The sequence below is a fragment of the Piliocolobus tephrosceles genome, chromosome 7, assembly GCF_002776525.5.
Source record: "Piliocolobus tephrosceles isolate RC106 chromosome 7, ASM277652v3, whole genome shotgun sequence".
Taxonomy (NCBI): Eukaryota; Metazoa; Chordata; class Mammalia; order Primates; family Cercopithecidae; genus Piliocolobus; species Piliocolobus tephrosceles.
Window position 1 is genome coordinate 144,227,271 of NC_045440.1, and position 24,018 is coordinate 144,251,288.

At 38.6% G+C, this 24,018-nt stretch overlaps 1 protein-coding gene across 9 annotated transcripts in view; it reads right to left on the bottom strand.

The window, feature by feature from the left end:
- The window catches only part of PTK2 (protein tyrosine kinase 2), a 362,172-nt gene that overhangs the window by 99,603 nt on the left and 238,551 nt on the right, over positions 1–24,018 (bottom strand). For 7 of the 9 annotated variants that reach the window (XM_026454573.1, XM_026454578.2, XM_026454577.1 and 4 more), the window contains 3 exons: positions 15,442–15,498; positions 12,366–12,463; positions 2,906–2,990 (listed from right to left, as the gene is read on the bottom strand). In XM_026454573.1, the coding sequence (XP_026310358.1) occupies positions 2,906–2,990; positions 12,366–12,463; positions 15,442–15,498 (240 nt within the window). Of the gene's footprint in view, positions 1–2,905; positions 2,991–12,365; positions 12,464–15,441; positions 15,517–21,114; positions 21,134–24,018 lie in introns of those variants that run through there. The other 2 variants (XM_026454580.1, XM_026454579.1) reach the window with 2 other exon arrangements.

The window sequence follows — 24,018 nt, forward strand, 5'->3', positions numbered from 1 at the left end:
AACATTTGGTTTTACATTATTCTCACATATAATTATCAAGCCTTTCATATTTCCTCAGAAGCAATTATTAGAAATACAAACCAGCACAAGGCTAAGAGAGTCTTGTGGCCACTAGGAAACTCTATCCAAACTGAACTAAAAATCAACACATAGAATAGTTTACCTTATTATATACCAATCTGGGGCAGAAAGCTAAGGCCCAGGGGCTGCCGTCTGCTTTTGTAAACAAAGTTTTACTGGAACATATTCTCGTTCATTCTTTTCTGTCCTGTCTATGGATGTACAATGACAGAGCTGAATATTGGGACAGAGGCTGCATGATCTGCAGAACCTAAAATATGTACTATATGGCCCTTTAAAGAAAAAGTTTATTCCTGATTGAGGCCTTATTTTCTCTCTTATACATAGCCTGGTAAAGCCCTACAGAAGTTTAGATACAGTGCATCTATCATATTTCTCTGAAATAACTGCTGAGTAACCCTATTGAAGACGAAAACATTAGCCCGACTTGATTACACCTATAAAATGATGTAACTGATTTTTGTAATGACAATTCCAAAGTCCTACAAAATCACAACACAGTAATTTTTCAGAATTTTAGGAAAAGATAACCAATTTTTAAAATTTGTATTTTTGAAAATATAAAATACTCAAGAATACCAGCAAAGGTAAGGCAGACATGGTGTTGGGTGATGATGACTGATGTGGTCTGTTTTCTTGGCCTAGGTGCTATGTAGAAATGAACTAGTCAAGACAGAAGTCATTGGTCAGGCCTTCTCTTGTATCTTAAGTCAAAGATTCAGGAATAGGATTAAGGATGTACTGAGACTTAATTAATGTAGTCACCACATGGCTTACTCTATGAATTATAATTTATTGGACTGTTAGGTGGTAAATATTTACAATGGAAAGCAGAAGGCTTTCATTTGATGTACACATAATGAAGGACACCAGAATGACAAACATCTACCAGGTGTTCTCTAGGTGTCAAGCACCGTACAGGGCACTGAGTATGGAGTGGTGAGCAAAACAAACATGGTCTTTATCCCTAGGGAGCTTAAGGCCTAGAGGATGAGAGGAAGAGACAGACAATAATCATTTGTAAACAATGTAGCTTTAATTAGGAATCATTAGGAAGAAAAAGAACGTAGTCTTGTGTGACAAAAAATACTAAGGGAAGACTTTAAATATGGTGGTCAGAAAAAGGTTCTCCATTGGAGGTAATGTTGAAGCTGGGGCCTGAAGCATGACAAGAGGCAAACCACAGGAACGGAGGAAGAGGAAAATCACACTTGAGGGCAGGTAAGGAAGAGCTTGAGGTGTACGAGATCCTTGCTCTTTAAGAGCTTAAATTTGGGAAAGAAGACCTATTCCTGCAGAGCTCACTCAAGCTAGCTTCTTCAGAGGAGGCACAAACCAAAAATCAGAGGAATGGAGGTGGAGAAAATTATTTTTAAGGGCTGGGCACAGTGGCTCACGCCTGTAATCCCAGCTCCCTGGGAGGCTGATGCAGGCAGAGCCTAGAACTTTAGAACATCCTGGGAAACACAGCAAAAACCCATCTCTCCAAAAAAAAAAAAAAACACAAAACAAAAAAAAACCACAAAAAAATTAGCTGGATGTGGTGGCATGCATCTGCAGTGCCAGGTATCTGCAGCCCTGAGATGAGAGGATCCCTTGAGGCCAGAAGGTGAGACCCGAGAGAGATCCTGACTCAAAAAAAAAAAAAAAAAAAAAAAAAAAAGAGGTAACTGTTTCTAGCTACAGTTACCTGGGAAGCCATCAGAAGAGTCCTTTGCCAAGGTCTCTTCTTGCAGGAAGTTTTCTTTTGTTTTGTTTTTTGGAGACAGGGTCTCATTCAGTCACTTAGGTTGGAGTGCAATGGCGCGATCTTAGCTCACTGCGACACGGGCCTCCCAGGCTCAAGTGATCCTCCCATCTCAGCTTCCTAAGCAGCTGGGACTACAGGCATGTGCCAACATGCCCAGCTAATTTTTTTAATTTTTAAATTTTTTCATAGAGACGGGGTTTCACCATGTTGCCCAGGCTGGTCTCAAACTCCTGGGCTCAAGTAATCCTCTCACCTCGGCCTCCCAAAAAGTACTGGGATTACAGGCGTGAGCCACCGCACCTGGCCTCTTTTTGGGAGATTTGTTCTTTTTCTTTCTTTCTTTTTTTTTTTTTTTTTGAGGCAGAGTTTGCTCTATTGCCCAACCTGGAGTGCAGTGTCGCTATCTCGTCTCACTGCAACCTCCCTTTCTGGGGTTCAAGCTATTCTCCTGCCTCAGTCTCCTGAGTAGCTGGGACTACAGGTGCATGCCACCACGCACGGCTAATTTTGTGTAATTTTAGTAAAGACTGTTTCACCATGTTGGCCAGGCTGGTCTCGAACTTCTGACCTCAGATAATCTTCCTGCCTTGGCCTCCTAAAGTGCTGGGATTACAGGCGTGAGCCACCGCGCCTGGCCTGAGTGATTTGTTCTGATTTTGTAGCAGGACAAGGGGAATGGTCACAGAGCCCTATTCCTTCACTAGTCTATGAGCTCCATCAGGGCAGGGACTGTGTGTGTCATGCTCACCTCTACATTCCCAGAGTCTGGGCAGCATCAAGATTAGGATCGCTTATGTATCTGCACCAATTCCAGTGCAAAGATGTGTGATGGCGTAAGTACCAAAGTATAAAGGAAATGTACATCAATCTACCTTTATACATAAAATATGACGGTTTACCTGGAAAAATCTGTAGATAGGTGCTTGTACAAATTTAGACATTAATTTGCAAGGCAAAATAATAAACATAGTTGTCTCCTAAAAGTCAAAACATTTTTCTTATTTCTTCAGACACAGTTTGGATTTCACAGATAGAAAATCAAATGGAGTTCCACAGAAATTTCTAGAAACTTACAGGCTTCTTGAAGAAATTTCTCTCTCACGCTGTCCGAAGTACAGTTTTTACATGTTTTAATTGCAACCGCCAAAGCTGGATTCTCCTGTGTTAGGGAAATTATAGAATCACACACACATGCAAAAGGGTTTGCTATATTAATCGATTCATGAAAAGCTGTCTGTTTTGCAACTACGTGGGTTATGGACCAGACAGAATCAGAAAGGCAAAATCTCAAGAATGAGAGGAATACTTAAAAACACTCAGTATAAAATCCTCTGAGAAAACCGGTCATGCAAGTGAAACATTACAGCAATTCATTTATTCATTCATCTACAAACATGCGTTGAAGATACACCATGTGGCTGGTACTATTATAAGTGCTTGGGATACACCGGTGAACAGCAGAGGCAGCAGTCCCTGTACCTGTCAAGCTTACATTCCAGTGAGGAACACAGAAAATAAATAAGGAATTAATTACATGGTATGTTAGAAGGTAACCGTGTTACAGAAAAGGGAGAGAGCAGATCAGGATATGGAGACAGGGATGGAGGCTGCTGTATGACGTGCACCTCACTGAGCAGATGAGACAAGAGCAAAAAACTGAAGGAGGGAAGAGAGGGAGCTCGCTAAGGAACAGCAGGGAATAGTGCATAGTGTGCTCAAGGGACATGAGCAAGCCAGTGAGGCTGGCACAGAGGGTGGAAGGTAGGAGGGCGAAGATAACAGAGTCAGAGAGGAACAAAGGGGCCAGACCACACAGGGCCTTCAAGGCCAATAGAAAGATGTGGCTTTTACTCAAGTGAAATGGAGAGCCAAGGTAGGGTTTGGACATTGGAGTACCATGGCCTGACCCAAAATTTTGAAGGACCATTTTGCTGTGGTACTGAGACATGGCTGCAGAGAGGCACGGTTAGAGATACAGGGAGTTCTATGGATGGCTACCAGAGTACCCCAGGTGACAGGTGATGGTGGCTTGGACAAACATGGTAGCAGTGGAGGTGGAGAGAAGGGCTGAGATTCTGGCTATACTCTGAAGCTAGGGCAAAGGTGGCTCATGATGCAGGTGTGAGAGAGTCAACTTCAGGTTTTTGACCAGAAAAACTGACAAGATGGAAGCGGAAGATCAGAAGCTCGGCTTGGGATGTAATAAGCTTGAGATGTCAGTAAGACAGCCAAGTCACACAGGTGAAGTGACCAGCAGGATACTGCGATTGGCATTCAAGAGAAAAATCTGAACTCGACAAAGAAATCCAGAAGTAGCCTAGCTCATCTGACTGGATGAAATCACCAAGAGAGATGAGAGAGGTCCAAGAACTGTGCTTTGAAGCTCTTCAACATGAAGAGGTCAGGGAGAAGAGTGGAAAAGTCAAAGGAGACTGAGAAGGGGTGACCAGGAAGGTAGGAAACAAACCAAGAAAAATGTGTTGCTCTGAAAGCCAAAAAGTCATTATGTACATTTATTACTGTCTTTAACATCATTTTATATATTATAATTACACATAACACAGAGATAATATTGTCATTTACATAACTACTGTCTATTCTCCATCACTAAAATGTAAGTTCCAAGACAGCAGGTAACTTGCCTGTCTTGTGTGTCAAAAAATCCCCATTAGTATAGCTGATGTATATTATACGTTCAGTAAAGAATTGTGGAATTAATGCTATTAATATATTTCTTTTAAATGCAGATGTTCATTAATAAGTTAGATGTGTCATATTTTAAAAATACCTTAAATTATGTTTTGCTTAACAAATTAGCTGTCGCATATTTTCAAAATACCTTAAGTACCTTTATTTATTGTAGACTTCACACTAATTGTATACTATATGTTTCCAGGAAATAAAACATTTTCAAACAAGAGAAATTTGAATGGTAAGAGAACTGCCATGTCATCGGCTCAGGGACTGCAGTCCCTTTCTTCACCTCCGGAGGAGGCATGCCCATGTGCCACATGCCTCAAGGAAGGGGTTCAGGTGGTAATGGTGACATGGCCCTTGGAGGACAGAGTAGTTGGCTCACACAGAATGTGAACAAGAGCTCAGAATATCTATCTACTAAATGTTTGGGTTTATAACCTTAGAATCATTAACCATATCTGTGCTAAAATATAACCACTTTGCTTTGAATGAGTTAGTCTTGTCTTCCTTAATTAGACTGCATACTTCTTCAGGACCATGACCATGAATTCTTTTTCCAGCTAAATATGGGGCTGGTGGCAAGTAACAGGTATACAAGAAAATCGTATGGTTGGTATACTGTATAATTGACAGAAAATGCCCATTTTATAGACGATCAGAGCAACAAATCTTCCATAAGACCATAAAACCATCATCAATCCTGTCAACTAATCAAATACTCAGTGAATATGGTGCTTTATTAAGACAGTCTAAGGAAATGCAAACAAAATACTGCTCTTTAAAGACCTAGGGTTTCAAATGAATGCTAAGCATAAGATTCCATAGCTGGCAAATACACAAAATGCCACATACGAGCAGATCACGAGGCTCAGCCATCAGTTTGGTGAATAGGACATCCAGCTAGCAGCTGCTGAAGTGGACAGCAGAGGTATGGGGAATGCTAAACTGTCAGAAGGGCCAGTTACAGAGATCAGACTGCTGGAGAACGGGTCAGTTCAAAGTAAATAAGACCAGAACATGTGCAAAGGGTTTTTTCTAAAAACTAAAAAGTTACTAATTTGTAATTACTCGAAATAGATTTTTAAAATCTGTAAAATACAGGCAATATTTAAGGAAGTGAGAAGTTTTTCATTGTTCAATGAAAATAGCACCCTGTGACCACTATGCCTAGACACAAGATGCACGATTAGGCTCTGAATTAATAACAACTAGTAGACATTTAAAATATCTTAACAAATAAATCTAGAAAAAAGCTATTCTAGAATGAATTAAGAGAAAATTAGATTTAATAATGGATTTTAAGGCTGGGAATAATAATGAGAGAATGTACAAGTGATCAGCAGGTGCTTGAAGAAAAGAAAATACAAGCCTGATAACCCTGCCTAATAAAATAAATATGTGCCAATCAGATAAAATTCATGTTTACTGACTCTCAGAATGAAGGTCAAAATTCTTACCTCAAGGTTCACACAGCCCCACACATGCCCCCTGGTGGCTCTCCTAGTCTTCAAAAGGTTTCCTTTTGCCTTCCCCTTGTTTCCTATCCTTCTACTCTGCGGCCACACGGGCCTCCTGGTGGTGTCCTGTCCTGCCCTGCCTCATGGCCTTGGCACTGGCTGTTCCTTCTGCCTAGAACAGACTTCCCCATGAGAATGCTCATGCTCCACTCCCTGTCTTACTGCAAAGCTCTGCTAACACATCTTGTCAGAATGTCTTTCTGACCAATCCATGTGGAACAGCATCTTGACCTTCCCTTGTCCATGCATTGTTTTTCTCAGACCCTCTTGGGATTTAGTGTATGTCTTTTTTGCCTGTCAACTTTTGCCTCAGGTAGAATTAAGTTATATCCCCCCTGCACCATCTAGAAACAGTAGCTGTCACAGAGCAGACAATGGTTACAAAATTGCTGAAATAATTAACTGAATCTTAAAGTATCCAATGGTAGGTCCTTGCCTATGAAATTTATGCCAAGTTACATTTTGACCAGTTATCAAGAACGCTTGATAAAATATTACTTGATTTTATAGAATACTAAAGAGTATGTTCTAGAAAAAGGATTTAAAATAGAAACTTACAGAAATGAACAGATTGCTTTGCACTATAATATTAGACTCCCACATTAAAAACAAAACAAACATATACAGTATACACAAGAAAGATATTTAACAGGCCAGGCATGGTGACTCACATCTGTAAGGCCCACTGGGAGGCCGAGGCAGGTGGGTCACTTGAGGTCAGGAGTTCGAGACCAGCCTAGCAACATGGTGAAACCCCGTCTCTACTAAAAATACAAAAACTAGCTGGGTGTGATGGTGTGTGCCTGTAATACCAGCTACTCGGGAGGCTGAGGCAGGAGAATCACTTGAACCTGGGAGGCGGAGGTTGTATGATCAGAGATCATACCACTGCACTCCAGGAGGTTGTATGATCAGAGATCATACCACTGCACTCCAACCTGGGCAACAGAGCAAGGCTCCGTCTCAAGAAAAAAAAAAAAAAGAAAAAAGAAAAAGATATTTAACAAAATATGAATCCTCAGGGACTGGAATTCATTCAACAAACATTCAGTAAACATTAGATTATGGGCCGGGTGCGGTGGCTCACGCCTGTAATCCCAACACTTCGGGAGGCCGAGGTGGGTGGATCACCTGAGGTCGGGAGTTCAAGACCAGCCTGAACAACATGGAGAAACCCCATCTCTACTAAAAATATAAAAATAGCTCAGTGTGGTGGTGCATGCCTGTAATCCCAGCTACTTGGGAGGCTGAGGCAGGAGAATCGCTTGAACCCGGGAGGCAGAGGTTGCAGTGAGCTGAGATTGCACCACTGCACTCCAGCCTGGGCAACAAGAGTGAAACTCTGTCTCAAAAAAAAAAAAAAAAAAAAGAAAGAAAAAGAAAAAAAGGCTGGGCATGGTAGCTCATGCCTGTAATCCCAGCACTTTGGGAGGCCAAGGCGGGTGGATCACAAGGTTGAGATTGAGACCATCCTGGCTAACCGGTTGAAATCTCGTCTCTACTAAAAATACAAAAAATTAGCCAGGCGTGGTGGCAGGCACCTGTAGTCCCAGCTACTCGGGAGGCTGAGGCAGGAGAATGGCATGAACCTGGGAGGCAGAGCTTGCAGTGAGCCATGATCGCGCCACTGTACTCCAGCCTGGGCGATAGAGCGAGACTCTGTCTCAAATAAATGAATAAATAAATAAATAAATAAATAAAGATTATGGCTATTTTAAAAAATTATCTTGTATGTTCATAACTAAAATGGATTACGTATTTTAAAAGTGAATGAAATAAAGTCCACTAATCCTGCTATCGGCTGTGTGTAAGTCATGGTACTCTGGGAACTTTAGAATCCTTACCTATCAGGAATTGTAGAGATTATAGAAAGCTCAGAGATAATTTAGTTAAATTCCAGTAATGCAGTCACCTTATCTCCCCCCATCTCAAACTGAGGCAGAGCCAGATCTAAATTTGTTTGTTGTTGTTTTTCCCACTAAATTTGGATCCATTGCTCCTTCTACTCCACTTTGCCCCTACTCTCCACTTTTGCAGAGTTAAGAGAATGTGGAATACAGATAATACACCCATAGTTTAAAAAAATTGAAAAAGGAGTAAAGACAGCTAAAATATATAATAAATCATACAATTTGATATAAGAACAAGAGTAAAAGGCTTTCAAAACTGAACTTTAAAACACTGACCTAATTTGGTTAGTTTATTGGTGGCAATTATCTGTTATTTCTGATAAAAACCTTTTATAACTTTTGGGTTATAAAAGTAATGCTCAGAGCATCACTAGTACACATGTAAAGGACATTTACAAATGGGTAAACATGGAGTTACTGAGGAAAAAAATGGCCATTTGTAGTTTCCAAGCAGGGGTATAAAATAAGAGTCAATTTTCTCTGTTATTGTAACTTTATTAGAGCCATCTCTGTTCACCTGCTACTATTCTAGTTCAAAGACAGTTTCTTGAGCAAGCATGTCTGTCATGTGCCACAAAGTAACATTTTGGTCAATGATGGACCACATATACCATAGTGGTCTCATAAGAGTGTAAAGAAGCTGAAAAATTCCTACTGCCTAGTGACATCATAGAAATCAAATTTCTTATGTGATCATGGTGATGCTGGTGTAAACAAACTTACTGTACTGCTAGTCATACAATAGTACATAAATTATGTATAGTGATTAATACATGATAATGATAATAAACAACTATATTACAGGTTTGTGTATTTACTATACTTTTTCTTTTTCTCTAATATACTACACTTTTAATTGTTATCTTAGAGTGTACTCCTACTTATTTATTTTTTAGAGGCAGAGTCTCACTCTCTTGTCCAGGCTGGAGTGCAGTGGTGTGAACAAGACTTACTGCAGCCTTGACCTCCTGGACTCAAGTGATCTTCCCTCAGCCTCCCAAGTCGCTGAGACTACAGGTGTGCGCCACAAGGCCAGGTTAATTTTCAAATTTTTGTTTGAGACAGGGTCTTACTAAGTTGCCCAGGCTGGTCTTGAACTCCCGGGTTTGAGTCATCTTCCTGCCTCAGTCTCCAAAGTGCTGAAATTACAGTCATGAGCCACCACACCAGCCCCTTCTACTTATAAAACAAAACAAAACAAGAAGTAGTTAACTGTAAAACAGCCTCAAGCAGGGCCCTTTGCAGGTATCCAGAAGGAGGTACTGCTGCCCTAGGAGATGACATCTCCATGCACATTACTGCCGCTGAGGGTCTTCCGGTGGGACAAAGTGTGGAGGCTGAAGACAGTGATGTGGATGATCTCGGCTCTGTGTAGGCCTAGCCTACTGTATGTGTTTGTGTCTTAGTTAAGAAAAAAGTTTAAAAAATTTAAATAGAAAAAAGCTTAAAAGGTTCATGATGTAAAAAGGTTACAATAAGCTAAGGTTAATTTAATAAGAGTTTTTAAGATAAATTTAATGTAGCCAAAGTGTAGTGTTTATAGCCTATAGCAGTGTACAGTAATAATCTAGGCCTTCACACTCCTATATAAGTGTACCATTATTTTATACTTTATACTGTATTTTTACAGTATTTTCTGTATTTAGATATATGAATACCACGTGCTACAACTGCCCACAGTATTCAGTACAGTAACATGCCATACAGGTTTGTAGCCTAGGAGCAACAGGCTATATTATATAGCCTAGACGTGTAGCAGGCCAGACCATCTAAGTTTGCGTAAGTATACCATGTAATGTTTGCACAATCATGAAATCGCCTAACAATGCATTTGTCAGAAAGTATCCCCATCATTACACATGGCACATGATTGTACTATTAGTCTAAAATGTCATTTAAAAAATCACCAATCTAATTTAAAAAGACATGCAATAACAAATTGTTGGTGAAGACATGGAGATCTGCACTCTTATACACTGCTGCTAGTAATATAAAATGGTACAGCTGTGTTGGAAATCATTTTGGCAGTTCATCAAAAAGTTAAACACTCCAGCCTGGGCAACATCATGGAACCCTATCTCTAAAAAAAATAAAATAATTAGCTGGGAATGATGGCACACACTTGTAGTCCCAGCTACTTGGTAGGTGGGAGGACCACTTGAGTCTGGGAGGTTGAGGCTGCAGAAAGCCATGATAGTACCACTGTACTCCCTTGGTGACAGAGTATGACCCTGTCCTAAAAAAAAAAAAAAAAAGAAAGAAAAAGTTGGCTGGCTCAGTGGCTCATGCCTGCAATCCAGAAGTTGGAGACTAGCTTGGGAAATGTAGAGAGACACTGTCTCTACAAAAAAAAATTAAATTAGCTATGTGTGGTGGCGCTTGCCTGTAGTCCTAGTTACAAGGGAGGAGAACTTGAGTCCAGAAACTTGAGGCCACGGTGAGCCATGATTGCGTCACTGCACTTCAGCCTGACTGACAGAGCAAGATCCTGTCTGTCTCTCTCTCTCTCACACACACACACACACACAGAGTTAAACAATAGTTACCACATGATGAAGCAATTCCACTAACAGGCATATACAAAAGAGAACTAAAAACATAAATCCAGGGCTGGGCACGATGGCTCACACTTGTAATCCCAGCACTTTGGGAGGCCGAGGCAGGTGGATCATGAGGCCAAGAGATCGAGATAATCCTGGCCAACATGGTGAAACCCCATCTCTACTAAAAATACAAAAATTAGCTGGGCGTGGTGGTGCACGCCTGTAGTCCCAGCTGCTCAGGAGGCTGAGGCAGGAGAAACATCTGAACCCAGAAGGTGGAGGTTGCAGTGAGCCGAGAACACACCACTTCATTCAGCCTGGCGACAGAGCAAGACTCCGTCTCACCAAAAAAAAAAAAAAAATATATATATATAATATATAACATTTATTTCAGGTAAGAAACTCATCTCCATAGGTTATCGCATATATATTCCAGTAGTGTAATCACCAATGAAATACACCAAGAGCCAAATATTTTTACATGTTCTCCCTGGTTTATCAAATTATAATTCTCCCTGGTTTATCAAATTATAAACACAGAACATTCAACCCAAATTTTAGATAGTTATTTTCCTCTTTAATATTCCTTCTTTAATTTTCCTCTTTATCTTTTATATATAAAAAAATATATAAAATATACATATATATTATATATATATATATTTCCACGGAAAAACTCATATATGAATGTTCACAGAAACATTTTAATAGTCAAAAAGTAGAAACAACCAAAATATTCATCAACTGATGAATGGATAAACAAAAGGTGGTATATATCTATATAAAAGAGTATTATTTGGCAATAAAAAGGAATGAAGTACTGACACATACTGCAACATGGATGAATCTTAAAAACATTATGCTAAGTGAAAGAAGCCAATAATAAAAAACTCATAGTTTCATTTATACAAAATGTCCAGAATATACAAATCTATAGAGACAGAAAGTGCAAGAGTGGCTGCCAGAGGCTGGGGAAGGGCGGAATGGGAATTAACTGCTAATGGGTATAAAGTTTCTGAGGTGAAGAAAATGTTCCAGTTGACTGTGGTGATAGCTGCACAACTCTGTGAATATACTGAAAAGCACCGAATTGTATACTTTAAAAGAGTGAACTTCATAGTAAGCAAATGATACCTCCATCAAGCTATTATTAAAGCAATCTTTTTTTTTTCTTTTTTTTTGGGACGGAGTCTTGCTCCGTCGCCCAGACTGGAGTGTAGTGGGGCCATCTCCACTCACTGCAAGCTCCGCCACCTCCCGGGTTAACGCCATTCTCCTGCCTCAGCCTCCCTAGAAGCTGGGACTACAGGCGCCTGCCACCACTCCTGGCTAATTTTTTTCTATTTTCAGTGGAGACGGGGTTTCACCATGTTTGCCAGGATGGTCTCGATCTCCTGACCTCGTGATCCGCCTGCCTCGGCCTCCCAAAGTGCTGGGATTACAGGCATGAGCCACCGCGCCCGGCCTAAAGCAATCTTTTTAAAAATATATTGATCTCTTTTGGAGGGTAAATTGGGGCAAATTAACATTTCTTTCTAAAAAATGCGGGTAAACTAGGTATACTGTTTCTGACTCTCGTCTGATTTGCTAATTCCATCCAAAGAACAGTCACCTATAAAAACTATTACCGATGACAAAGGCTGAAAGAGTAAAATGAATAAAAGGCCCAGCCTTGTAGGAGCTATTGTTGCCACTTTTTGGTTTCTGACTATGCCAAGTATAAGTTGACATTTATGAAGAGCTTTATAAAAGACACCTGTAAATATTAATACCTAGAAGAACTAAGGACTCATAAAGACAAACAAAAGCAATTTAAAGTTAAATAGTCAAAATTAATCTAGTTGTTTGGTAGTCTTAAAAGACTTACTGGACTCATATAAATGCCTTGATGTACATCTCCAAATTGGCCTTCTCCAATACATCGTCCAAGTTCTATTCTTTCTCTTTGAATCTCATAATCCCTGGCTGCAAAACATAATTCACAAATTAATACTTAAGTAAAATATTCCAAACGTAGAACTAACACTTGACATATTTCTTGATCATCCATAAGTAAAAGTTTCATCTGTGGCACATCAATCTATGAAAATGCTTTAAACAGAGTGGAATTCTCTTAAACGATATTTTCACAGGAATTCATGTAATTAGTTATGGTATTAGAAACTACTGAAACAATGAGTTCTACTAAAGGTAGATATTTTTCATGTTGTTCCTAGGAGTTTTTACATTTCTGATTTATTTTATATCTATTTGATAGTTTTCTAAATAATTGCTCCAACTATTAAATTACATGCTTAATTATTAAGAACTATTAGTTTAGGTATTAATATATGAAGGCTATAAAAGCACAGTTATTTAAAGCAATTATTTTACAAATAACTACAGTTTGTAAATATGGAAGCAACATAAAATTATGTCATAAGTAAACTTTATGTTTTGAAAGTTTAAGAGTTTTCCACTTCATGATAATCCTAGCTCTATATTACTCATGGAGCTAAAAGAGTTTAAAGAGGTAGTTTCTCAAAATTAAATCAAAATTAGATGACTCAAAATCAAGGTTGGACATATCAACATTATAAATCATAAATACTTTATACTTTTGAGACGATGTGCCCCAAATTGTTATTGTTATTGTAATTTATACAAAATAGATTATTCAGTAGGTTTTTGAGGCACATGGAAAGAAAATGCCCATTAGGAATGTAATAGATTTAATTATAACCCATCTAGCTACTTTATATTTTGATTTATTTCAGGTAAGAAACTCATCTCCATAGGTTATCGCATATATATTCCAGTAGTGTAATCACCAATGAAATACACCAAGAGCCAAATATTTTTACATGTTCTCCCTGGTTTATCAAATTATAAACACAGAACATTCAACCCAAATTTTAGATAGTTATTTTCCTCTTTAAAATCACTTTAGCTAGTAGTTCCATTGATTTAACAGTATGAGTAAACCAATGACAAATAGTTTAAAAATAAGTTAACCAAAAACTGAAACATCCCATATCACTCCATAGGTTGCAATTGCAAGCAAATGCAGTTAATTTAAAGGAATCCTGTTACCTTCATCTATTCCATAGCTTTCTGTATTGCAATTAAGAGAGAAAAAAATTGAAGACCTTGCTTAGAAATAACTAATAGCAATTAGGTTAGCAACACAAACTTGAAGAGAATATTTCAATAATAATTTTTAAAATATTTTAAGCACAAATATGAATTTAAAAGAACTAAATACAAGTAAAAACTAAATATCTTCAAGTTAACTCAATGTTAGTTAAACAATGCTTTAAAGTTCCTATCTCATCAGTTTCTATAACTTATTTTTGTGGGGTATGGATGAAATCCATGTTGGACATTTACTGCTCAAGTATAAATAATAAATATAAAAATAAAAACTGGAGTATCTGCAGGAATGTACAAGTGACTATATGGCTAATCAAAAAAGTAAACAAGTGCTTTGATATTTTTTTTCTTTTTTTTTTTTTTTTCTGAGACAGGGTCTCACTCTGTTGCCCAGGCCAAGTGCAGTGGTGCAATCAGGGCTCACTGCAGCCTCGACCTCACAGGCTCAAGCAATCCTCACACCTCAGCCTCCTGAGTAGCTGAAACAACAAGCGCGTGCTACTACACCCACCTAATTTATTTTGTTTTTGGGAGAGACAGTATCTCGTTATGTTACCTAGGTTGATAACGTACTCTTAGATTCAAATAATTCTCCTGCCTCTGTCTCCCAAAGTGCTGAGATTACAGATGTGAGCCACCATGCCAAAAAGTTAAACCTAAGTTTAAACATTTTTCCAAACTGATACTGGCAATCAAAATGTACACACAAGTTTCAGCTCTGGCCTCTTTTGAATAACTCTCTAGTCAAGACGCTCTTGAAAGGGGACATGGGTCAACAGGGCACAATGCACACTTGAAAGGCAACACTGGGTTGTTTCTCTTCATTCTGGTAATGCTTCCTCAATGTATACAGAACACTCAAATAAGAATATTTACAAGAATATTTATACAACACAATAAGGCACCTATAACATTTATTTTACAAATATATATAGCTCTACTAAAATCAGGACATTCAGATTTTGAATTAACTACTAAGACTTCTGAAGACTCTTTAAAAGGCAGGTTTAATTTTTTTTTTTTTTTAATACTCAAGCCAGTACTGTGTGGAACATTAAAAAAAAAAGAAAGAAAATTAAAAAATAATTTTTTTTTATGCAAATGAAATTTCAAGAGCTTATCTAATTCAAGATCCGGAGACTACACACTCCAACATGAGACCTCGGGCTTCAAGACTTTCCTTAATCAACAAGTTGCATATCACAGAGAGAAGCAGAATCTTGACATTTCCAGGCTCTACGAAGGTCCTTTAAGAGTTCTGTTTCTCTCCCCACACTTCCCATCCCTGAGGTGTACAGACTGACGATGGTTAGAAGCTATTTGTATTGGTTAGTCAATGGCAACAAAGAATAAACAATTTCAAGGGGGAAACTGCAAATCTTTGAATATATGTATGTGAATGTATGGGTATACGTGTGTGTGTATGTATGTGTATTATACATATATGTGTGTATATATATTGTGTGTGAATACATACACACATTCACATATATACTTAACCAATAATACTAACTTTCTACAGACAGAAAATACCCTAATCAATAAAGGTTCTACTATGATAAGAGTCAGAAAACAAGATTACAAAAATCCTGTAACTAAAAATTGTTACAGACATTTGAGTTTTAGGCTTCTGACCTTAGAGTGGGCATATGTAAGTAATATAGAATGGTAAAGGTTGAAAAGAATATTTCTGTTCAGCACCCAAGGAAGTATTAAAAATGGCTCTAAAAAGACAGTAAGTATCAATAACTTTTAAATGCAAGGAGGTATCTGTCAAGTCTGAGCAAGAACAAAATCAGAAGTTTACTTACTTGAGGGCATGGTGTAAGTATCTTCTTCATCTATAATCTCAGCATAATCATCTGTTTCTGCAGGAAAAGAAACAGATACGTTGAAAGAGGTTAAACAACTGACCTCCTGGTATTTCATATAATTAAAATAGGCAAAGTGATCTGCTTAAATCCTCTACCATGCTGAAATATTCTTAAAACACTATTACTCAAATTTTGCTCACACATGAGTCATTTATGGAAATAAAAGTGACATCATTGTCCAATACGTTATAATACACAGACTTATTTATCGGAGAGCAAACAGGGCTAACACAGAAAGCCCTTGTAAAAAAAAGAAAGACATGAAACAACTATGTATATGCTCCAAATTAACCAAGCTACCAACCGCAAAGCTCTTCCTCAACTACACCAAATACATGTTTAAAACTACAGTTGTCTACTGCGCTTTCTCCAAGTAAGACCGGCATCTCCAAAACACAGTATTTGATTTTATTAACAATTAGACTTGACAGCATAATCTGAATGGAACCTTTAGAAAATAAATGGCAGCCTAATTTTTGAGATTAACTGTGCTAATTCATTCCATTTGCTCAGGGTTGAGAAATGCAACAGGAATTTGTTTCCTAACTTTCAAACTCAGATATTTTAGGCATTAATGTCAAAAGGGTAGATCTAAAAAGAAAAAAAGGAGAATAAGCAGCATATAAAATGAGGTTTTCTGAGATCATGGCAAGAAGTTCCAATGTATCTATCTACTCTTTTGGGGTAACACACCAACTTAAAAATCCACCACTATATTAACGGGAACTTTAAAAATACCCATCTGAAGAAAACAGTCATTCATGTGGGTAACAACTATACTGAAAAATCACTTCAGCCTTGTCTTTTTTCTTTTTCTGGAAAAAGGAAAATCTTTAGCTGCTCCATGTATAAGGATTTTAACTGCTGGGCCATTCTTGTGAGTCAGTAAAGCAGGAACAGTACTTTGTGATGCATTATTTTCAAGGAGCTCTATTTTGATATTTTGACCTAGCATCCTTGTTTGACACCAGAGAAACTAAAAGCTACAAGTTCTTTCTTCTGTGCTGCCTTATTACTGCATTCAGATATTAAACGTATAGAATTCAAAGAAAATAGAGAATACATGTGGTTTACAGTCACTGGGATATCAATCATTCCACATCTATGGTAATGACTGAGATCAAATCTACAAGTGGAAGAATTCACTTCTTATTATATTATCATCATTAAAAGTGATTACAGCAAAAAAAAAGTTGGGGAAGCAGAATATAACACCAATGAATCAATTCTCTTTGAGACAGTTATTATTTGTAAACTATTCCTAAGTCCAATATTACAGGCAGACAATCTATATTATTCTTTTACATTTATAAGAATACTCATATTTAAAAACTTTTAATAGACTCCAAATCATACATTCTTTTATTTCTGTATTTCTCCCTCTTAATCTGTTTTCAGTGAACACTAAGAACAGTAAATTGGCATCTGTAGGCCTATAGCTCTGCTTCTGTGTAAGATGGCTTATCAAAAGACCCTGTAAAAGAAAATTTGGGGATGGAAGAAAGCTGTTAACACACCTGCAACAAAAAGGACTAAGCAAGGGAGGAATCTACTCTAATAGCTAAGGCAACAGAAGCCACACAAATGGCCATTTGCAATCATTTCTCTTTTGATTCCACAGTTTCACATGCTCAACTTTGGGATGCTCTCCTCAGAAAATGAATGCAACTAAAGCTGCCTTTCCACACAACAGCCCTGGCACCCTCACTGCTTCCTTTCATATAAAGCATGTGCCTTTAGAAGTGAAGCATATGAGTTGGCTCTGCTGCAGCAGGATTTTGGGAGACAGAGCCACTCAAACTCTGCACTTCTGCTTCCCTTCCCAAGGCTGCCCTGTAACCCAAACTGCTGAAGAGTCTCTACAACCCTGCATGTAGCTCATGGCGTTACTAAGCAAATGTTTTGCACTTGTCACCACAGGTACCACAGCTTCATATGGCTGAAAAGGTTCATTAAAAGCCTGTTCAGAAACCCAAGTCTCTCAGGTGACAGGTTGTAAAATGCCTTAATGAAGAAGGGTATAAAGCTGCTGCTAACACCAGTGGCAGTGACCTCCAACTGAGGGCTTTACCATGCACCAAAGCTTATGTCGGCCTAGAGCCAATTCTGGGGTTAGCCACCTATTCAGAGATCTCTCCTCAAACTAATTTGCCCCCATCTCATTGTTCTTAATCATGTTCCCTGGCTCATTCTCCTAATTACCTATAACAACATGATACAATTTTGTTTCCTGTGAACTGTGTGCCCACCTCTCCAGAATCGAACAGCCACCAGAGTGGAACCTTCATATATCTTGCTCAACACTGTGTCCTCAGCAGCTAAAGCAGTGCCTAGCACAGAGAAGGTCCCTCAAGAAACACAAGTTAAACCAAAAGAATGAATGCAGTGCAGCAATCAGTAAAGGAACACCGTACCCCTAGGAAACTAAGGCAAAGGGTTTAATCTGTGTGAGGCAGCACAGAAGTGAATGGTAGAGCTGCAAAACATGTGACAAAATACATAAACCCATTTGGGGAAAAATGCTTGCGCTTTGGAAAGTCACTTCACCTGGCAATACTTCAACTGTGCCCTCATGGGTAAAATAACATCATCCACCTTGTAGGGTTGTTATGAGGATTACAGGAGACACAACAGAAAGTTGAGATGTGCCCTGCACCTAACAGATCATCAAGCAACAGTAGCTCTTCTTATTGTTTTGCTTCTTCTGAAGGCTCTCTGAAAAGGACCTGGCAGTTGAGGATCTAGGATTCCCGTGTGCTGATACTCTCAGCCAATCTTTTTGGTTTGACAGCAGTCCTTCAGGGACTGTCTCATTTTATAAAATCCTCAGTAGAGATACCAACCTCTAAAATAATTGTGAAGGAGTAAAAATAAATAGGCTAATACATATCAGGCTAGCATACATTGTGGAAAATACCATGTTGCATATATTTCAGTTAATTCATACAATCACAAGAGAAAATCTGTAAATTTCATGGTTTTTTTTTTTTTTTTTTTTTTTTTTTAGCTGTATGAATTGTATATAAAATCTTTGTGGATATATCAAAGCTGTCTGGGAATTACTTATATTTGGGGTGCAGGTGTGTGTACTATTAGGCAATGTGAACAGAGAATTCATGGAGTAAAATCAGCAATGCTGCAGGTACACGATCTGCAAAAGTTTATAACCTTCTACATACGAGTTTTCAAATTGTAATACGTGGTGTATATTTCTAAGAATTCCTTTTTCGTTGTTTTTGAAGACAGGGTCTTGCTCTGTCGCCTAGGGTGGAGTACAGTGGTGCAATCTTGACTCGCTGCAGCCTTCACCTCCTGGGCTCAAGTGATCCTCCCAAATAGCTGGGACTACAGGCACGCACCGCCATGCCTGCTAATTTTTTATGTTTTGTAGAGATGGGGTTTTGCCATGTTGCCCATGCTGGTCTCGAACTCCTGGGTTCAAGTGTAATCCCAGAATGCTGAGAATACAGGCAGGAGCCACTTCACCCAGCCTTCCCAAGAATTCTTGACATTGATGTGGTTGTATTTTGCTTTTCTTTCCTGGCTTTTAGGATTGTGAGATAGTATTACATTGATATAACAGGTATTTTTACATACTCAAGGGCCCTAAAAAATTGGAGTCCAGCCTGAAACTTCTGGGCCCTTCACATGTTAGTGTAACATAGTTTAAGGAAAGTAGAAAAATTCCCCCAAGGTTTAATTCAAAAAATAAGGAAAATAAGAAGAAAAAAGGAAACAGGTTCAAAGGCCTGGGCACAAATGAAGCTAGGTCTGCATTCTATATTTAATAATGACATTGACTACTAATCATATTATTGGGAGCTTACCATATACTAGATTCTGTTGTAAATAATTACATATATTGTCATTTAATCCTCAGCAAAATTCTTTGAGGTTGTACTATGATCACCATCCCTATTTTCACAGGCAAAAAACTGTAGCATACAAAAACAGGTGGGCCACATTTGGTCCATGGGCCTTACTGACCAAGAATAAGTGACTAGCCTTACAGCTCAGTTTATTCACCTGTAAAATGGGTTAAATACACTTGCCCTGGCTAATTCATAGTATTGAGAAATTCATAGGTGGGGAAAATACATGAAAATGTTTGCAGACATTTATCTAAAATTTGATGCTTACAGAGTAATCCTCACAACAACCACTTTAGACCTTTCCCAGATGAAGACCCAAGAGATAAAGCAATTTGCTCGTAATCCCTCAGCTAGTCAGTTGCTGACTGGATGGGGCAGTGGAAAAAGGGCAAGGCTAGAGCCTAAGACCCGACCACTTGCCTCTAGCAGCCTTAGAGTCCCTCTTAATCCTTTGAGTATCACTTTCCTCACCTGCAAAACAGTGAGGACAATACCCAGTGATATTCTGAATGACTGCTGTGAGAATGAGAAATCAAGTCAGTAAAGTGTCATGTGCAGAAAGCTCTTGATGAATTGCAGCTGCTAATTTATTATCACGGAATCAGTCTAAAAATGAAGCTCAAATCTCTGACTTCAAATCCTGTGAAGAACATGCACTTTTAAGACCTTTTACTGAAATTGCTTAGCTCCTTATACTCAAGTTATCAATATCTCTATCCTACTGCAAAAATGAACATAGGTGAAATCATCAGTAAAAGCATTCTTTCATTTAATCAGGAGGAAAAAAAACCCAATTCCTTCTTTTCTTTCTTTTTCTTCTTTTTTTGAGACAGAGTCTCACTCTGTCACCCAGGCTGGGGTGCAGTGGCACAATCTTGGCTCACTGCAAGCTCCACCTCCTGGGTTCACGCCATTCTCCTGCCTCAGTCTCCTGAGTAGCTGGGACTACAGGCACTCGCCACCACGCCCGGCTAATTTTTTGTGTTTGTAGCAGAGATGGGGTTTTACCATGTTGGTCAGGCTGGTCTCGAATTCCTGACCTCAGGTGATCTGCCACCTTGGCCTCCCAAAGTGCTGGGAATACAGGCATGAGCCACCATACCCGGCCACGATTCTTTCTTAATTTTAGTTTATAAAATCTTACTCTTTTAGTATAAAGGAGTTTAGTTTCATGCAAGCAGTATATCAAGTAGATGGGAAACCTAAGACATAGTATGTGATTTAAAATTTTTAAATTTCTACCTTAAGTGCTATCTACTGTTTGAAAAACCAGTTATCATTATTGCTGTTATTTCCCTAATTCTGTTAGTTTTTGTGAGTCTTTAAAATCATTTTTCATTCTTTCCTTTCTACTATCTCATTCCCAAACTAAGAATTATCACATAGATACTATACTTGTGAAACAGAGTCTATGGACCTCTACCATTTACGGCTTTCAAGTGTTACTAATTTTGCTTTTGACATTTTTTAAGAACTCTCAGAAAAATTTTAATAATAAAATCTAGAAAATTTACTAGGAATACATACAACTCAAAGTTATCACTAAAATGTGATTAAGAAATTGATGTTATCCTTTCCATGCCAAAGCCCTAAGCAATTTTTAAAATATCATTTTTGCATACCATTTTGTACTTGGTTCTGTTCGATCAAAAGCACATTTTGCCTTTCATTAAATACTCAACTATATTTATTTCCATAATTATCATCGCAATAACACAAATGTGAAAATAAATATTACCGTCCCCACTAATTTCATCTGCAGATCCAGGTGGCATGCAAAGAAAGGGAAGTAGGGAATAGAGGGAGGGAGACATAGGAAGGAGAAGAGGGAAGAGAGGGGAAAACACTATTAAAATGACAAGTAAACCAAAGTGTAAGAAAAATAAAAAAAATTACCCCCCAGGGTTTAATTCAAAAGATAAAGAAAGATTGTAGTGGTAGTATGTTTACTTGAATCTGAGGGCATAATGCCAAGTTTAAAGCTGTCAATGTATTACATGAAGCTACACAGCTAAAGTATTACAGAGTGTATACTGGATTCTGCCACACTAAGCAAAGTTAATTTGACTGCCTCTTACAATTAAATTTTAAAAATGGTTTCCACCTTCCTCAAAGGGAACTTGTGTCCCCTCAGATAAAAATGCAAATAAACTAGTTATTAATCTGTATGTTTAGTTACAAGGAGGGAATAAGCCCTTAGCAAGCCCATTCCAATGAGCCAGTGAGATTTAAATATTACAAGGTAGACACAGGCCAAGCCCACTACTATAAACTGTGGGGAGTGCGGTACTTGAAGCTCTGCTGACAACAAAGGTTCCCATTTAAGTTTGCATGGAAGAAATTTTGTTTTGAATAGTTTGGAGAAATTACTATTTCAATTATTGTAAATAATCTTTGCTTTCCTAGAAAATGCTCCAAATGGTATAGCTGTCTCTACTATGCAGCAGCCCTAAGTATCTGTCCCCAAAGCATTAAAAGCAGACAACTAGGGAGTCACTATGACCATTCTCCTTCATTCAGTTGCATGCTATATTAGGAAATCCATAATGCAAAAAGTGTGATCCTGCGGACCTCTGTGGGAAAACACTCAAACAGCACAAATGAAACTGAGAAACGACTTCTTGCCCTGTCATGCATTTAAAAACCAGCAAACAGGCAAACAAAAAATCTTCTCTTCAAGAGAGTAACCCAAAGATGGTCAGACATAAAACCGTGCCCCCACCCCAACCCTGTTATTGCTTCTGAACAATGAACAGCACATACACTAATATTCGATAAAGCTACGATCTGTTCAGGATAATCTATAAGCATCAAGTTAGAGTTAGTTTCTCTGGAGTGCTCTGGTTAATAGGAGAGCCTGTGCAAATATGAGTGCAGTACCCGTAGAAGGAGGATCATGGGAACAGAAGACCAAAGGGAGAAAGCGCCTAGCTTTCTTAACTTTATGTTGGCAGTGACTGACTCCTTTATAAAGAGGCAAGAGGGGAAAGAGAAAAATAGAAACAAATTATTTCAATACAAAAGACAACTTTTGTTACATTTAAAGGCTTATCTATAAAAACAGATACAAAATTGCAATGCTTTTATTTTGACCATTGGCATGCCTTATTTCTTACTATGATTGACTTGAGTTTTAAAAAACACACTAATAACTTAAAATTTAATTTCCTGTAGATTAGCACTTGATACAGAAACAAGACTTAAGACTCTCCCAGCTCTGTAGAGCCAGCCAATTGAACATTCAGATATTTTTCCAAATGACAACATTTAAAGGAAAAAACAAAGACCAATAAATAATTCAAGACTTTTGTGAACACATTCAACCATAAAGAAAAAAAATAGCAGAAAAATAGCAGTTCATTTGTGAAACAGTTTTATGAATAACTTTCCCCAAATCATTATCAAAGACACTCACAGCTCTTGAGTTATATACTTTACATAAATTACCTTAACATAAAAACCAGTGACGAGGATCTTTGAAAACTAAGTTGCAAAACCTCTACTAGCAATATTGATTCATTTGCTCACTCATTCATGTACTCAAAGCTCATTTTAGAGTCAAAAAGCTGGATCAATAAGACACATCTCAGCTCTCCAGAAGCATATAGCAAAATGAGAAAACAAGCAGCAAAATGAGAAAACAAGGTAATGGCAATAGTGGACAAGTGTGAAAGTGAAGTCAAAGCCAGGGATGCAGGGATGTAGCCCTTTAAGATGTGGCAGTCATTAACATATGACAGACACAGGTAACATCAACATTTAACTGCATACTCACAGGGTATCATAAAGAAAGATCAGAAGTATGGACCCAAGAACAAGGGTCAGGACTGTTTGCCCACCAAGATGGTAACAATCTTACTGACATTGTCAACATATTAGGAACAGAAATGAGAACAGAAATGTACACTTCAGTAGTATTTTTCAAACGGCATGCTTTGATCTTATTAACATTTTCTGTTTGTTTGTTTTGAGACGGAGTCTTGCTCTGTCGCCCAGGCTGGAGTACAGTGGCCGGATCTCAGCTCACTGCAAGCTCCGCCTCCCGGGTTTACGCCATTCTCCTGCCTCAGCCTCCCGAGTAGCTGGGACTACGGGCGCCCGCCACCTCGCCCGGCTAGTTTTTTGTATTTTTTAGTAGAGATGGGGTTTCACTGTGTTAGCCAGGATGGTCTCGATCTCCTGACCTCGTGATCCGCCCGTCTCGGCCTCCCAAAGTGCTGGGATTACGGGCTTGAGCCACCGCGCCCGGCCTGTTTGTTTTTGAGAAGAAGTCTCCCTCTTGTCTCCCAGGCTGGAGTGTAATGGCGCAATCTCAGGTCACTGCAATCTCTGCCTCCGGGTTCGAGGGATTCTTCTACCTCAGCCTCCTGAGTAGCTGGGATTACAGGCACCTGCCACCACGCCCAGCTACTTTTTGTACTTTTTTTTTTTTTTTTTAGTAGAGTCAGGGTTTCACCATGTTGGCCGGGCTGGATTCAGACTCCTGACTAAAGGTGATCTGCCCACCTTGGCCTCCCAAAGTATTGTGATTACAGGCATGAGCCACTGCACCCAGCCAATCCCATTAACATTTACTGACAATTTCATCTTATTGTTTGATTTGAAAAGCTACCTTTACACACACTAAATTTCTGGAGTTTGT